This window comes from Podarcis pityusensis, assembly GCF_964106645.2.
Source record: "Podarcis pityusensis genome assembly, chromosome: 5".
NCBI lineage: Eukaryota > Metazoa > Chordata > Lepidosauria > Squamata > Lacertidae > Podarcis > Podarcis pityusensis.
The window spans coordinates 30,271,209-30,289,286 of NC_138032.1; the positions used below are offsets into that span (position 1 = coordinate 30,271,209).

The 18,078-nt window shown below is 41.0% G+C and overlaps 1 protein-coding gene across 6 annotated transcripts in view; it reads right to left on the bottom strand.

The window, feature by feature from the left end:
* Positions 1–4,443: 4,443 nt before the first annotated feature.
* Positions 4,444–18,078, bottom strand: part of ACSL3 (acyl-CoA synthetase long chain family member 3) — a 53,759-nt gene continuing 40,124 nt past the window's right edge. For all 6 annotated transcript variants that reach the window (XM_081006896.1, XM_081006895.1, XM_081006893.1 and 3 more), the window contains 7 exons: positions 17,362–17,501; positions 16,447–16,619; positions 16,002–16,076; positions 13,350–13,541; positions 12,629–12,743; positions 10,460–10,617; positions 4,444–9,760 (listed from right to left, as the gene is read on the bottom strand). In XM_081006896.1, coding sequence (XP_080863022.1) covers positions 9,597–9,760; positions 10,460–10,617; positions 12,629–12,743; positions 13,350–13,541; positions 16,002–16,076; positions 16,447–16,619; positions 17,362–17,501 — 1,017 coding nt within the window. In that variant the 3' untranslated portion in view covers positions 4,444–9,596. The remainder of the gene's footprint in view (positions 9,761–10,459; positions 10,618–12,628; positions 12,744–13,349; positions 13,542–16,001; positions 16,077–16,446; positions 16,620–17,361; positions 17,502–18,078) is intronic.

Here is an 18,078-nt window from a genome sequence, read left to right on the forward strand (position 1 = left end):
GACCCTCCACGGCATATATGGCTGGGATAAAGAAGAATTCTTGTCCAAGGGCCAATCTTGGAAAAGTTAAAATGTTCAGTCCAAGCTGACCTGATCATCTGAGCCTTTTGAATCGTGAATGGAAAGTTTAGCCACAGTGTACAGCTTTCCACTGTTCAGAAATCTAATGAGAATTTCAGACAGCTTTTACTCCAATCTCTGGTGAAATTGAAAAATGCACACCCTTCTGAATAGCAGAATCTTACATTTAAAATTAATATTGCTTTGGGTTGAACCTAGGCGAAGTTAGGAATTCTTTCATTACACTGAAATCAATGGAATAAATTGATGATGGTTAACTTGATTTCCCATTGATTTCAATGGGAGCAAAGCACAGATATGATCCAATGTATTAAATGTTAAACTAAAAGTGAACAAGAAATTTCTTCAGCAGATAGCTGAAGAAATTAGAACTGTACAGAAGGAATGTTGCATTCTTTTAAATGAGCTGCAACTTTTCTACAAATTTATCCAATGGCAAGATTCACGGATAGATGTATCAGACCTAAGCAGGTTTTGCTACATGTGAAGGCAACCTCTACCTCAGGTGTAGGGAACCTTTGGCCCTCCAGATGTTGCCCAAGAATAACTCACACCATCCTTGGTCATTCTTTCTGGAGCTAATGGGAATTGTAGTTCAGCAGCATCTGGAGGGCCAAAGGTTTCCCACACCTGATGTACAAATATCTGCAGTGCTGTCAGCTTAAATGAGTATGTGTTGATCAGGTGGGGCATAAGGGTAGCAGAAGAGGTGGTGAGGGTTGGTGAGCAGAGGGATCAGTGGTGGTAGCCCCTAGTGATTACATATTTACAGTATTTCTTAGTTCAGGGGATCTCAATGGATGCCCAAGTAAATTAACAACAGTCAAGAACATTCCTAAGAAAAAATAGAACTGTTAAAACATTTCCAAAAATAAATGAAAAAGAAAGTGCATAAAAAACCCAACCCACTCTCAATGCCATTTAAGACAATCATATTGCCTCAACAGCAGCAGAATACCAGTCTGATTTTTATCACAAGACCATCCTAAACAGCCAAGTAGTCACCATTCACTAAAAAAAGGCAGCACTGATTATGCCACGCAGACCTTCCTTGGAAGGTCAAGCAAGAGTTGCAGTACCAAGACTGAAAAGACCCTGCCTCATGTGTGCTCACCCACCACCCCTGTGGCAGAGGAACGTGGAGCAGGGTCTCAGATGTTGGACCCAAGTGATAGGCACACATAAGAGACAAGGTATTTTGGATATCCTGGTCCCTGTAGCATAGGGTTCCAAAGGTGAAACACAGAACTTTTGAGCTGGGTCCAAAAACAGTAACCAGTCCACATAGAATAACACTAGTCCTATGCCTCACACAGCAAGTTCAGCTTCGACTGTCCACAACAAACTTTACACTGTCACTTGTATGCTATTTCAGAGGAAGTATGAAAGCTATGCTCACAACTGCTGGAATATTTGGGGGGGAGGGGTTCTTTTTTCTTTAAGGAGAGAGAGGGAAAAGAACCAAACAGATGAAAGCAATGAAATCCCCAAAGTATTGAAAGCGTGGGAGTAACCATGTCAGATTGGGTCAAGGTCGTTTGAGGAACTTAGCCAGTTTATGACGGAATGAATCCTATTAAAACAGCACAACATGCAAGTTCTGCAATCACCAGTCCCAGAAGTTAGATTGGGATAGTCAATGTGGTGCCCCTCCAGAATCTCGTCATCCCATCATCTAATCATCATTCTCTAGGCTGAGTCACGTCATCAATCTCATCATCATTCTCTAGGCTGAGTCACGTTGCTAGGATTTGCAGACCAACAACATATGGAAGGCACAACCTTAACTAACCCAAGTTAGATTCTCTCATTGAAAAATTGTGGTCAACTGCTGAAGTTCAGGGGGCTTCTGCTTCTTCAAGAACTCCAAAGTAGGACCCCACTCATTAATCTCTCCCACTACACCAGGCATAGGCAAACTCAGCCCTCCAGATGTTTTGGGACTACAACTCCCACATCCCTGACCACTGGTCCTGTTAGCTAGGGATGATGGGAGTTGTAGTCCCAAAACATCTGGAGGGCCAAAGTTTGCCTATACCTGCACTACACATTATTATGGGAGAGGCTACAGAGGTAAAACCTACAAACTGCTACGGGGTTTTTCTTTTCTTTTCTTTTTGACAATCAAGCAGTATATAAATGTTATGAAATATAATAAAATTAATGTGCATCATTTGGCAACTGCTACAAGAAGCAATGACGTGCAAGAACAGACACAGATCAAATGCTGCAGAAAGCTTTGTATTACCTCAAACGCACTGTAGTTCAATGGAAAGTGTTTCTAGTTCAGCCAAGCATCAATGAGCAATATGATGTTAGGAGCGATGTAGCCGCTTGTACAAATCACTGTGTGTTCACTAGGGCTTTTAAACAGACAACTCCTGTCCAATTACAGCACCCCAGCTTCTGCCGGCAGTGTATACTAAACCTCAGAAAGAGCTGTGGAATCAGAATCAGGAAATAAGCACCATTTCCAATGGGACCAAACCCTCTATAAAAGAGTAGAGCTGCTGGACCATCTGGTCTACATCAATGTTGGCATTTTCAGTGTTGGCATTTATGTAACATTCTCAAGATTTTTTCTTCTTCACATGAAATATGCACATTCTGTATTTCTTGCCAAAATGTTCCCAGAAACCCGAAGGGGACTAAACACTGTCCGAGGAGTTGCGAGACTACAGCACGATACAACTCCACCTAATACTGCGCTTCGCCATTTAAGAAAATGCAAAAAATGCACAATTGCTCACAGGAATTTGGAATGGTGGGCTGCTTTTGAAAGCAAACTTTTTCTGGCCCTTGGGTTCTTATACAAGATAAGGATGCCTCAAGACACACCTCAGTTTCTCCCCTCCACTGCTGATGCTGCTGTTCACATAAAACAGACTAGGTCACAAGAACAGGGGGCACTGGCGCGTCATAAAGGCATCTAAGTCATAATGTCAGTCATAAAGGCATCAAAGAAGTGAGCGTTTTAGTCTTGAGTTGCAGACACTGCTTCCTCTCCCAGCTGAAGAAGGCATTCCCAATTCTGAGTTTGGCTGCAATGATATGCAGTATTCCAGGCTTTCTCAACTTTGGGTCCTCAGATGTTGTTGGACTACAACTCCCATCATCCAGAGCCAGCAGGGGCAGCAGTCAAGGATGATGGGAATGGTAGTCCAACAAGGCTGCTCCATTTCCAGGTGGGGTGGTGTTACGGACAGGCCATGTGGCCTCCTGCTAAGCCCCCGTGTCATCAGGGAGCCCCTGGCTGGACGGCGTGGCTTAGTGCTTTTAAGCAGCCTGGGGATCTCCCTTCTCGTTCAGGCTTCTGCAGATCTCCCACCCTCTCTTCAAGCGTTTGACATATCGGCCTTGCTATGGACCTCGGTTGGTCGCCTGTTGAGGCAGGAATTTTTCCACTTGGCAAATTGGCACTGGCCATTTGGTTTTCGCCTACCTCGTAGCAACCGTCACAACTTTTGGAAGGTTTGGCGATTAGGCATTGGTAAAACCTGGTTTGGGAGAGGGGAGGTGTGGCCATCACTTGCTCCTCCATTTTAAGGGTATTTCGTTAAAGGGATCTGGGAGCGTGGATCTTGTCCGAAGCCCGGGTAGGGGCTAGGGCCATGCCACAACCCCATCGGGGACACTGGGGGGAATTCTTAGTTGATGTACATCAACAGGGCTTCCCCTACCCCAACTGGACTACCTGCATGGCAGGCAGGAGTCAGATATAGTCAGTTCAGTGCCAATTCCTAAGCCAATACCGCTCACATTCTGTAACCAATAAAGTTGTGGCCCAAATTTGCCCATTTACCCTAATATACTGTGTCCAGGTGTTATTATTCGACATAAAGGGAGACCTTGGGGTCTTGACATCTAGGGACCCAAGGTTGAGAAAGGCTGGTATATGCACTTGGTAAAAAGGTAAAGGGACCCCTGACCATTAGGTCCAGTCGTGGCAGACTCTGGGGTTGCGGCGCTCATCTTGCTTTATTGGCCGAGGGAGCTGGTGTACAGCTTCCGGGTCATGTGGCCAGCATGACTAAGCCACTTCTGGCAAACCAGAGCAGCGCACGGAAATGCCATTTACTTTCCCGCTGGAGCGATACCTATTTATCTACTTGCACTTGACGTGCTTTCAAACTGCTAGGTTGGCAGGAGCAGGGACCGAGCAACGGGAGCTCACTCCGTCGCGGGGATTCGAACCGCCGACCTTCTGATCAGCAAGTCCTAGGCATGCACTTACTTGGAGGTAATTCCCATGGAGCAGGCATATAATATATAAGCTTGCACTGTCATTAATTCTATGAAGCAAGGAATAGGGTTAAAGGCCCTTCAGGGTGACTCTCTAGAAAAATACAAAACAGGAAGCAATTTAACTTGTGAAACTCAATTTTAATTTTATTTTTGAAGTGTAAATGTCCAATTACAAATAAATAATTCATACAATATAACTCAAGTTATGACAGACACATTTTCAGGCAGTTCAGAATAACAACCAAGATGAATGAATTTACATTAAATAATCAATTAGTACAATGAACAACTGGTCATCCAGTTATGTTTTCAGCTTGGTCTAATATGTGTACAGCCTTTTAAAACAGTTCTCTCCTTTTGCCACTTTAGAAGACAACAAATGCAAACAATTTTCATACAAGCCCAGAAGAACACACACATTACATTTACTTTAAAAATTTCAAAAATTAGTCAAATGGGTGAAGTGGAAGTCTTAAAGCAGGAAGAAAGAAAACCCAGCTTGTGGAATTTTTGCAGCCAACAGTTATTTTCTAAGGATTTCTATTCTGCTGAATTTGCTGCATAAATTCTCAAGCATTATAGGCTCAAGGAAGTTTTTATTTCAACTCTATACATTTTTCTCATCTTTGCTAAAAAGCAAAAGCCCAGAGAACACTTGTAGGCTTCATTTTGAGTTTTAATTGCACACTGCTTTTAGCTTTAACTTCAGCGAATTATTTTACTGCTAAAAAGACAGCTTCCCCTTGAGGTAAATAGATGTATTAATTGTAAACTGCAATAGCAGCAGCATCAGTAAAACCACATAAAAAGTGTTTCCTGACATAAAAGGGTACAATCACTGCTGCTTTATTCTTTTCTACAGAGTTTGCATGGGGCTCCATCACAAGACCTGGTGAAATGAATGACAGGAAGCAGTTTCTTTTGCATTCATTTCCACATGAAGCTTTGCTTCTCCTTGTTCAAGGATACATGCAGTATCTGGGGCAAAATGTATTGATTTTTTAAACCCTGAACTTTTTTTTTTAAATGTGGCACTTTTACAGTTCATTCTGTTTCCCCATAGTTTCTATCTTGAATGACTATGGACCTCTTCCCTCACCTGCAGTCCTGTGGAAATCACATTCTTGTGGCTTGAACCTTTGTGGTTTTAAGCTGGCAAGATCCACAGGATCACTCACATGCAGGTGGTCATATTATTCACCAGATCCCACAGCAATGTGGAATCCTATGGGAAGATAGATCCCCCTTGGCAGCAGGAAGTCTTAATCACATTTACTGCTGAAATCCATCTTTCAAAACTACATCTTTTCACTGAGACAGGAAGCGAATGGTCCCAAATGTGCCTGTGGGTCAAAGCTAAAGTAGCATATAGCTACATAACCATCTTACTACTATTTTGGAAAATGTGGGGAAGCAGCTACGGGAGCTGTACTCTTAAGCAGAGGGAGGAATTGCTGAACCCTGTCTCACTCCAGCCCATTTCTTTAATTCAGGACTGCTTCTCTCAACTGCTTTTCAAAATATCTTTTTGCTGTGTGGGTAGAAAAGTGGTGATAGAGGGAAGCAGAAAACTGCTTGAAGGTCAAAGCTCAAGAAGGACTTCTCCTCTGCAGCTCTTTTCTTTTTCAAAAAGATGTTTACACACAGTTGCCATGCAATGTCTAGCAATGGCTTTTTTTTAAATGGCAAGGCTCTTAAGTTTCTGAAGCTACACAACTGTGTTTCCAGGTCTGGTTGCTAAGGAAGGCCTACTGCCTGTGCTCACTTCTACTTCTGGTCCTGCTGCAGACCAGCCACAACGGCATGCAGCCAGAGGGATAAAAGAATGCTCACAGTTCAACAGCCTAGAAGATACTGCAGCACAAACAAGGAAAATAAAAAAGAGACTGCCAAAAAACAAACCCAAAAAACCCCACTCCTTTAATTTTGGTGATCAAAGACTATTTATGGCCCATAGTCTTTTCACTTTGGTTCTTTGCTTTAGTACCTGAATCTAAAAAAGCATAAAGAACCCTCCAGCATGAAAACCATTCAATGGAAATAAGAAGCTATTCCATGTAGCCACATGTTAGGCCATTTGGTATCTTCACTGCAAACAATAGCTGTCATATACAACATTTCTCCAATAAAGAGAGCACAGCGATGCTCAGAAAACTAATTTGTGAGAATTCTCAGAGATATGTTAGCAATGATTTTAAAAATCCATCTGTTTTAATGACACGGTTGAACCCATACAATCAGAAATGTGTCATCTAACGTTTTTAAAAAACAGAGGGCAGTATCTAACGTTTGTCATTCTCAGAGCAGACCCACTGGACTCAATGGACTGATCAATCTATTGATTTCAATTAGTTCTGGATTGTGTCACAAATGCTATTTCCCACAAACTGTTATTAAAAAAGGTGTGTAACATTTTTAAGCACAATAGAGGAACTAGATAAATGTGAAATTGAGCAATTCAAGATGAAAGAAATATTTTTAACACCCATCTACCTTATTTTTCTCCAAATGAGTTTTCATGGCCAAGGCAACTTAAACACCGTAATTTTTAAAATGATATCCAAAGTGATTTCGAAAATTAAAAAAATGAACTTCAATTACTCATTTGCAACTGTGGGATCTTGTATCTTAGCTTAGATCGGGCTGCCCCAACCTTGTGCCTTCCAGGCATTGTTGGACCATGCTGGCCCTGCTGGCTGGGGGGGTGATGGGAGTTGTAGTCCAGAAAATCAGGTGAACAGCAGGTTGGGGAAGGCAGATTTAGATAATTCCACCAGCCTATTTCGTTTTATAACATAAAAAGAATAAACCAAATGCAAAATCCTAATGCATTAAATGAGTTCCCAAGGAATACAGTAGTATCTTCAATTAGTGAGCCAACTCATTTTAATTATAGAAACCTACCTGACACTTTGCAATAGAACTCCATACATTAGGAGAACATATCACTCTATACACATTCTGTAATTTTTTTCTAATTAAAATGCAATAGTTAATTTGCCTCCCCAATTAAAGCTTTTTAAGAATCTGTGGCCACAGATTTTTTTCAAGTAAAGGATGGGCATGATTCAACCAAAATTAAGCATTTGTAAGCTCCATTGTTTTCAGTGGGAGAGAAGCAAGCTTTAATTCTCCATCAATGGGTTTTAAAGTGCTTAATGCTGGCCAGATAGTGTCCAAAATCTGAATATCCAATGCCCTACTACCAAGATATAGGTCCAAGGCCACTGTTTTTGTAATTTGATAGAAACCTTTTCAAATTAAAGCCTCTTCCACACAACAGACTTACTCGTGTATGGGAGAGATCAACCGTTGCACCAGCAGATATGCCTCCCCCCCCCACACACACATTCCCAGCCCCCAACCTGCTCCAGAGGATCACCCAACCCAGTAGCATTGGGGGGGGGGGCCCACAAAGGGGTTGTAGGGAAGAGGAGAGGAAGGAGAAATCTCATTTGTGGGATGTCACAATTGGATATCAATTACTCTACATCTTCTATATTCTCAAGTTGACCATAGCAATTATATTTGTAATATTGCCGGGGGGGGGGGGCGTGTAAGTAGATGAACCAAATATTGAAAGGTTTTCCAGACTGAGACCTTATGTGGCACTTAAAACTTTCTCAACACATTATAACAATCTGGAACTCCAGTTAACCCTCAGATGCCCACACAGAACTGAATCAGCAGGGGCTGCGCCACCACTTCAATGTCAGGAAAAGCGCAGCGTGCCCATGCCACTGCCTGCACACTGCTTTCCCCAATTCTACAGTCCGTCCTGTTCTGCTTCTACAGTTATCTGTGCGCACACCAGAGCATGTGGACTGGAGCCCAATGGTAGTACTTATAATGAAGCACACAAAGGAACACATTTTCAAACTGCAGATTTTGGGCACAACAATGACCCAAAAAAAATGTGACTCAAGGTTATTAGCTCAAATACGCTTAATCTGGAAGAATGTTTTCTTTTGAAACGAAACAAAAAACAGCAAATTCTATGCCCAAGTAACTTGCGTTCAGGAGTAAGGTACCAACAATGGGATAATTAAAGACGACATTTCCATCAGCACCCATGACATTGAGACAGACAATAGTAAACAAATCACCATCAGTACATTTGAAAATGTTCTCCAACGGCACAATCCACCATGAATTTATCTTGTGCAAACCCTCTACACACACACACATGCAATTCAAATCCATTTTGGCTAGGCTTGTGCAGGAGAACGTCGCAATCGACTGTGTTCTTAAAACATTTGGGCTTCAGCTAGACCTGAACTGGACTGTAACTGCTGATTTATACGCACATAATAATAATAAAAAAAGAGAGAAGCAGCCTGAATTGTAAAGCAGATAAAAATCAACACACATAAAAGTCCCATCTTAGTAAAGGACATTGTCAATCAGAATGCAATTCATTTAAAACTGAGTTGTCACTAGTTTTACCAAGTCAATTTCTTTATAAAATGGCCTCAATATATTTTCAAAATTGAACTATGTCTGTTAAACAGATTATTCACAGGTGTCACATCTGCTGTGTTAGAACATACTTTGCATGACTCAAGTCTCGTTCACCCTTGTTATGCAGGAAGGCCTGCTTATATAGAGCACTTTGCCATGACCATTTTTCCTTATTTCAGATAAAAATAAAATATATATGTAGGAGGAAATTGTCAGGCACATACTTCAGCTGTTACTTTATAAGTCAGAATATCAGACTATTTCTCTTGCAATTTTATACAAAACAATTGCACAGCAACAAATAATCTGGTGTTCTGGCCAACAATGATTTTCACCTATAAGTCATTTCATTGTACATAATTTCACATTGATACCTCTTTAATATTTAAATATTTACGTAAAAAAAGGCCCCCAAACTAATCATTTTGTATATAGCCAAGTTCTCCCTCTATATATCCAAACTTCAAAAAGTTACGAATGGAAACATTATACAGGATTTATAAATCAGGTTTAAAAACTTGAGGCTTCAAAATCAGGTTAGCCCAAAAGGACGTTTAGGAAAATCCACTCACTGACAAGGTAGCAGAAAAAAACTAAGGGAGGGGAAAAGGAGACAGACACCAATTTTCTGCCTTAACATTTTACTAATCCTGCCAGTTAAAGACGCTGATATTATCAGAAGAAACAGCATAAGCTGAGAGTGAATAAAGATGTTTTTAATGTTGGTCCCAAGTGATGAGACATGTGATTCAAGTATTTCCTATTTGATCTGAGCTCACCATAGCAAAGTGGTGCAAGAAAAAAAACCATTATTTTATTTTTGTTCCATACATTCGATTAATATCTTCCTGGTAGTGTGCAGTAAGCTCTTTCCGTTTTAGTTTGAAGGCATCTGTCACCAAGCCCGTCTCTGGGGTCCAAGGTTCAGGGCTCAAACGAATTTTGAGTGGGATTTCAAATTTCTCCAGATTAGCTACAATAACAGAGAGAGAAAAAACATCCAATTATACAGTGTATTACAAAGAGGACAGCACAGAGCTGGGAAAGGTGCAGAAAAAGGTCAACCAAAACAATCAAGGAACTGCAGCATCACCCCCTCTGAGGAAAGGCTAAAACATTTTGGGTGTTTAGCTTAGAAAAATGGGAATCACAGAGGTTTTGAAAAACAGGTATGGGGTGCAGAAAGAAAGCAAGTTCTTCCCGCTTTGACAATACTGTACTAAAGTTGGTGTCATCCAATGAAAGAAATGGGCAGCAAATTCAAGGCAGACAAATGAGGTATTTTACACAATGAATCATTAATTTGTGGAATCCCATGCAATGAGATGTGGTGATGAACATGAGCTTAGAGGTCTTCAACAGAAGATTAGTCACATTCATGGAAGATGAGTATGTGAATGGGGAATATGAACAGCAACAGCAGGGAAGAGCTGTTGCCTTAATGCCTTGGTTGTGAACTTCCTGAAAGCATGTGGTTGGCTAGTGTGGGAAACAGGATGTGGGAAAGCAGATGAAGCTCTTCTGTAATTTTTAATTGTTGCTTTTTAAGCAATTCCTCAACAACTAGTGGTGATGAAAACGAATCTAATCTTTTCAAGAAGATCCTATCACTTTTCTGATACCTTTCTTTAATTAACAGTTATTCTGCATTTTACTTTGCAACTTTGCTTACCTATGTGAGCAGCTTCAGCTATAATCTTCTGTGCTTCTTTTTCCATTTCAGGACTGTTACATATCTCCTCCACAGTTCCTTTAAATCCTTTCTTTCGTGCTAACTCTTTAAGTTCTTTATGGTTTGGCACAACAAATCCAATGACGTAAGACTGGAAACTAAAGAGAGAGAGTGAGAGAGATGCACACCATTTCAGACTGATGTTTATATTTCTTCTTGGCTTTATGCAACTTTTCGTATTTTACTATACAGTGGTACCTCAGGTTACGTACGCTTCAAGTTACATACACTTCAGGTTACAGACTCCGCTAACCCAGAAATAGTGCTTCAGGTTAAGAACTTTGCTTCAGGATAAGAACAGGAATCGTGCTCCGGCGGCGCGGCGGCAGCAGGAGGCCCCATTAGCTAAAGTGGTGCTTCAGGTTAAGAACAGTTTCAGGTTAAGAACGGACCTCCGGAACGAATTAAGTACTTAACCCGAGGTACCACTGTACATGGATCACATTTTTTCCTAAACTTATGCCCAAGTATAGAGTGGAGCACATGTTACTTTTGCCAAAGAGTTACTATTGCAGCGTGCACCCCATGGCAAGTTTACACTGTAAAGCCATCGTATCAGACTTGCTCAGACATAAAACCAAAACCATGGTTTGACATTACAGGAACAAACCTTTAAAGACCCTCAGCAACAGAGCCCCTGGGAAACCAAAGGAGCAGGAAATACTTTTTTTCAGGCAAAGAGACAATTGTTAAATCTTAAAAGGGCAAAGGGGACCCCTGACCATTAGGTCCAGTCGTGACCGACTCTGGGGTTGCGGAGCTCATCTCGCTTTATTGGCCAAGGGAGTCGACGTACAGCTTCCGGGTCATGTGGCCAGCATGACTAAGCCGCTTCTGGCGAACCAGAGCAGCGCACGGAAACGCCATTTACCTTCCCACCAGAGCGGTATCTATCTATCTACTTGCACTTTGAGGTGCTTTCGAACTGCTAGGTTGGCAGGATGTTAAATCTTACTGATTAGTTAAATCTTGTTTGTTAAGTGTCAGTAGGAGTTGATGGGGAACAATGAAGATTTGCAATTGCACTTTCCACAGGACGCACTAGATTAAAATGAACAAAAACCTGGAGTACTGTGTCCAGTTCTGGGCACCACAGTTCAAGAAGGACACTGACAAACTGGAACGTGTCCAGAGGAGGGCAACCAAAATGGTCAAAGGCCTGGAAACGATGCCTTATGAGGAACGGCTAAGGGAGCTGGGCATGTTTAGCCTGGAGAAGAGGAGGTTAAGGGGTGATATGATAGCCATGTTCAAATATATAAAAGGATGTCACATAGAGGAGGGAGAAAGGTTGTTTTCTGCTGCTCCAGAGAAGCGGACACGGAGCAATGGATCCAAACTGCAAGAAAGAAGATTCCACCTAAACATTAGGAAGAACTTCCTGACAGTAAGAGCTGTTCGACAGTGGAATTTGCTGCCAAGGAGTGTGGTGGAGTCTCCTTCTTTGGAGGTCTTTAAGCAGAGGCTTGACAACCATATGTCAGGAGTGCTCTGATGGTGTTTCCTGCTTGGCAGGGGGTTGGACTCGATGGCCCTTGTGGTCTCTTCCAGCTCTATGATTCTATGATTCTATGATTCTATGAAAACAAAACACCTCTGTCAGGCAAAAAGCTATTTCCTACTCTCTTCATTTGCTCGGTACCCTTCCTCCTTCCTAGGAGATCAGGGAAAGGCAATGGGTGAGCCTGGGCTTGAAGACACTCCATTTCTCCTTGCCCGACAGGACAAGATGTGGGAAGGAGAGCTTCAGGATTCCAGTATCTGCTTCCAGTGTGAACAGCTGTAACATGTAGCCAAGATCTAAGCTTATGGGAGTTCTGTAAACCAATTCAGCAGTTGGTCTTGGGACAAAAACCTATTAGCAGTTCCCTTCAAAGACAATTAAATATGGATGTTTTTGGACAGTAACTCACAGCTAGCTTTAATTTTTCTTCTTCTTTGCCATTGATTCACCAGCTGGTGATGAATGGATCAGAAGGAATTTATTCTCCTATCAAGTCTATGCAAATTCAAAAGGGCATGTGATAACTTTTCAGCTAAAAGCATATAAAAGTTTCTAGATGCAAACACTGCTCTAGCACAAACGCAAGATTACATGGGCTGTCTTACCTGCTCGCATATACACAAATATTATCTATCAGTGGAAGATTCTTCAAAGCAGCTTCAACTTTACCGAGAGAAACATATTCTCCCGCTTGAAGTTTTACAAGATCTTTTTTCCGATCTATAAAAAGGAGAAATAAAATTAATGTGATATTCATTAAAAGTTCAGAATACATTAAACACAGGTGTACAGGAGGAGACTCACTGCAGACGTGGAGTTTCTTTTATTTTTATTTACTTAACGGATTTCTATTCTGCCTTTTGTGAACCACACTCCACAAAGCAGCTCACAAAGATATACGAAACCATCCAAATCCTATACAATATGAAACCATTTAAGATATCCATTTCCTAACACCAAAAGCCTAATCATCAATATAATAGTAAAAACTAAAATACAGTAATGAAGCGAAGGTCTTCAGGACCAGCTTCACAGAATTCCGTAATCACTCCCTCTTCAGGGAAATCTGAGATTTAATTATCTAGACTGGATTTCTGTGGTTAACTTCTGCTAATGTGCTTAGCCCTTCAACAGATCAATCATGGGCTGGACTTTTTAAAAAAATGATCTTGCATTAAACCTTTTGTCTAGTGACTTCATAAAGTCCCACAACATGCATTTAAATCTTGAACATGCTCATATAAATCATAGAAAAACCATGTTCATGGCATGAAATGGTATTACTGCAATAGTCTAGCTCAGTCAAATATTACAGGATTAACTCACCAATAATTTTTAGACAACCATCTGCCTGGAATTCCCCAATGTCACCAGTGTAGAGCCACCTCTGTCCATTCTCATCTACCATGAAATCACTTCGGGTTCGTTCTTCATTTTTGTAGTAGCCCATAGTTATGTTCTGACCTCCAATAACAATCTCACCTCTAGGATATGGTTTGTCTGTGTTAAAGTATCCACCTATAATATAAATTCCATGAAGGGGGGGTTTTAATGTGTAAATATTTACAGTATATTTTTAAAATACAGAGTAGCCACATTCCAAAATATGTTATGCTATGTTTCAAGGCAACATAAACTTGAAAAGCGTAAGCAATAATACCTCAGAATGTTACAATGCCCAAACCACTGAGGATGTGCAGAGGAAGAGAACTTTGGGTGGAATTCACTGTTGCACTGTGATGAATGTTCCAACAGCGCAAGTATTACAGCTTGCCAGATAGAACAATCCCCCTTTCCTCCCTTGTGTGCTGTTCTGGGGTGTCTCCTGACCCCAGACAAGCCAATTTCAGGGAGCACAGGATGCGAATGAATCAATTTGAACTTCAAAAGCTGTCTAGAGATTGTACAGGTTATTTAGATAACAGATGAAATGAGATGCCACTTCACACACACTTAGCAAAATAGAAAAGGATATATGATGCAATGGGGCAAAACATGTGCTCTTCCAATATGCAGATTACGTTTCTCAACACAGAGGTTAGTATGTGCAGTGGCCCTGAAAGCAATGCCTAAGAACAAGATTTTGAGCCCAAGTCTTCCACATCTGAATCCAAACAATTCACTCTAACACACAGCTGCTAGGGTGCCAGTTTTATAGACCTAGTTGTCTACATTTATCTCATTAACAATGACTCACAGTTTCCATCATGAGGCTCAAAGTAAGCAGGGAAACAAATCAAATGCAGTTTACACTGAACTTTAGTGAATCCAGCATTTTGAAGCATTGCAAGTCCTTGTGTATGTTTCTCTTCGTTAATATTTCTTTATCTAGCAGACTTTATAATATAATTTAAAAGAGAAACAAAAATATATAGTGCTTGGATTATTTCTCCAGACTGCTGAAAATAGAACAAATACGCTGAAAATATTGCTGATCTTCTTGCCCTTTCTTTTAAGAATATTTATTCCAACATTTCTGTGCACAACACGACAGGTGATTTATTGAAAAACTGACACAAGATGTTCTGCTAGAAAACCAATGTATCATTTCTTCCCAGCATGAATTCAGGATTCCTATTTCTTATGGAATGCATCCATACTCATTTGCCTTCCATAAGTTGCAACTGGTGGAAACCACAGGAGAGAAGAGTCCTCTGGTGCTCAGGTCCTGCTTATGAGTTTGGCATGTATGGCTGGTTGGACACCATGAGAACAGGATGTTGGAGTAGATGTTCCTAGGTTCTTATGTTCCTAGGTTGACATTTCTCTTGTCTGAAAGATGGGAAATAAGAGCTCCAAAAACCCCTTGTGCCTATAACCTACACAGGGCAGACAGGGGAAGACTAGCAGTATCTAGCTATAAAAATATATTTAAAAAATAAGAAAAAATTGTCCAGCAGCACCTTAGAGACCAACTAAGAAGTGTCCATACACAAGAAAGCTTATACCAAGCACAAACTTAGTTGGTCTCTAAGGTGCTACTGGACAATTTTTTATTTTTATATATATATTTCTTCTGCATCAGACCAACACGGCTACCTACCAGTATCTAGCTATGTGTGGGCTATTTAAGGGGGAATTCTATGGAGACTTAAAACACTTCACACCTGGGAGAGAGGCAGCAGTACGATATTGTGCAGAATAGCAAGAGATCATAAGTTTCCAGTCTTAGGAAATGTAATTAGAGACAGGGAAAAAGGATTGTGTTTAACCCTTTGTTCTTTTTGCTCAATTAATTGACTAAGCTGTCTCTCCACCGACTACTACTTTTTGAGAAGACACAAACAAAACCTTGTGCTAATTGATAAAGTGCACCTTGCGGGAGGGGGGGAAGGTTTCAAGGGAAGGGTGAGCTGAGCAAAGGGGTTTTAGCTCTCTTTCCTCAGATGGCATGGAACGCAGATCATGGGTGATATTCAGCTGGCAGTGACGCTGGAGGAAAACAAGCAACCTGCCTCTTGACCTCAAGCTTTTCACCATGGAACATAAGGCATGGAAGAATGTGTAGCAGAGAGGACCTGCATTTGGGGTACTATGCGCCTAACACATGTCCTCCCAAGCCGAATTTTCTCTCTCAGAGACGTCGCTGTTTCCTCCCCTCCACCTGTTGCTAAGAGTTTCAGTGGGCTGCTTCACAGTCTTGGAAATAGTCAAAGGAAAAGGATCATTAAATGCAGGGCTACATCTTCAACCCAAATCAGGTGCCACTGGCTGTTTTTAAAGCTAATGCAGGGGAAATATCATCATGGGAAAGCTGATAAATGATCTCTGATGTTAGGACTAGTTCTGCTCTCATAGGTAGTTTATGAAACATCAGAGGGAGTTGCTTTTAGTCCAGCCACCAGCAAGCCAGCCTTTGGAAGCATGTTAATAAAGAGCTCACTGGATCACTGCCACAGTATTCGATTTAAACAAAATGCTTTAGTCTGTCTTCAAACAAAAGGATAATAATCACACATTGAATAAAGAACTTCCCACCTTCTACCCAATTCATGAGCTTGATTTCACAGCAAACCAAGGGTGCGCCCACTCTGCCTGTGGCATAGTCCCAAACTGAAATTTTGGAAAATAAAACATCATTAGGAACTCAAGAAGTACAGCTTAGAAACCATCGAAATATTTCTTTGAATACCTCATGCACCATTTGTTTTTATTTATTTAATAGAATTTGTATACCGTTTAAATCATAAAAACCTCTAAACTAGACATTAATAATTATCAAGCAAAGTCAGGTGTAAAAACAAGCTGAACTAAAAGACTGACAAATCAGCAGTTAAAAATACATTATTATAGAAGAAAATTCCATATTAAAATACACGTCAACTTTACAGAGATTTTGGAGTAAAGTACTATGACTTTACTGGTAACACCTAACTAAAGCTCTACACCTGGATTGGCAACTCAACCTAAACCCGCCACTTACCTTCTGTTATCGTTCCAGCCCCAGAGGATTCTGTTAGTCCATAGCCCTGTCCCACTGGGCAACAGAAACAGATGTTCATGAATCTCTGAGTTGCTGCAGAAAGTGGAGCTCCTCCACACAACAAGACCCGAATCTTCCCACCCAGCAGCATCCGGACTTTCCGGAAAATAAGTCTAAAAAGGTTGAGAGTATGTTTTTATTGCTCAATAAAAATAATATCAATAATAAAGAAGACACGGAAATCACTGCACATAGCAAGTTCTGCAACATATATGGCACAATTTATGTGGAAACTGTTCGATTTTGTATACTTTTTGATGTGTTTTGCTTATTATTTATAACTACTCCTGTAGTTAGCCACTTTGAGCATGGTTTTTCTATGGAAAGGGATCATATTTTTAAAAAATGATGTATTCTATGCATGCTTATGGAGAAGCAAGTCCCACTGATTTTAATGGGAATTACCGTACTTCCTAGAAAGTGTGTGTAAGTTTATAAACAAAGGCAGATGAGAGGGAATACAGACCGGGCAATACAGACGAGGCAACTGAGTAATATAAATGTTTTTTTCTTTCTTTTAAATACCTTATTATTTTTACTGTTTAAATTTGCATGCTGCTTTCCCACAGAAATATGCCCAAAGACACTCAGAAAACAACGGCAATACTCTTCAATTTATTTCCAGGCTCAATTCAAAGTACTGGTTTTGATCATTAATTAAGGTACCTATCCCCCCCATCCAGACTACCAGATTTGTGTATTGCTACCTAGCCCTGTCTTCTAATAGCCAGCAAAAGTGTCCTGGTTCCGTGACAGATTCAGCCATGCAGGCCGCTCTTCATCCGTCCATCTCCCCAAGTAAAATCTTCACCCCTTAAGGGGAAAAACACGCACACCACTCCATCAGTTACCTACCTGTCACACAATGGAGTAGTGTAGCCTTTTGAAATCTGTTCCATCTTGTAATTATAAGCCAATATAAACAGATTACGTTGGAAATTGGACATTTCGTTAACTCGATTCATGACATTTTTGTAGATTCGATCCATGATTTCCTAGATACAGAAATGAATTAGGCATATCAAAGCAAGCCAACAACAGGCGATACATTTCGATTTACTGCACAGGTCTCTGAGGGTATTAGTATTAGAGAACATTAGAGGGGGCAGGCCAAATTTGACAGGTGGGCTTTGGTTTTCAGGAGTTCAAAGAGCAGTGTAGGGCTGCTTGAAAGCCCTTTGCGAACATCCCCACGTAGCTCCTGAAACCTCCTAAAACAGGGCCATTAGGAACAGTGCCGTGCTGTTTACAAAGGGCTGTTTAAAAGCCCTTTCCCTAACCATTCTGCACTGCTTCCAAAGTCTTCAGAGGTTTGAGGAGCAGCACAGAGGTTTTAAAGAGCAGTGCAGGACTGTTTGGGAAAGGGCTTTCAAACAGTACAACACTTTAACCGCCAGCTTTTGGAGGTTCAAAGAGCAGCACTGGGAGAAGTTTCAACTGAATGGAAACAGCTTCCCCCTCCTTCAGCAAGGTGTGCTCTCACCAGAGCTCACTTTAAGCTCCCAACTGTTCCTCTGAAGCCCCATCCTTACCAACATCATGGACAATTTCAGGTCTAGAGGTCTAGAGTGG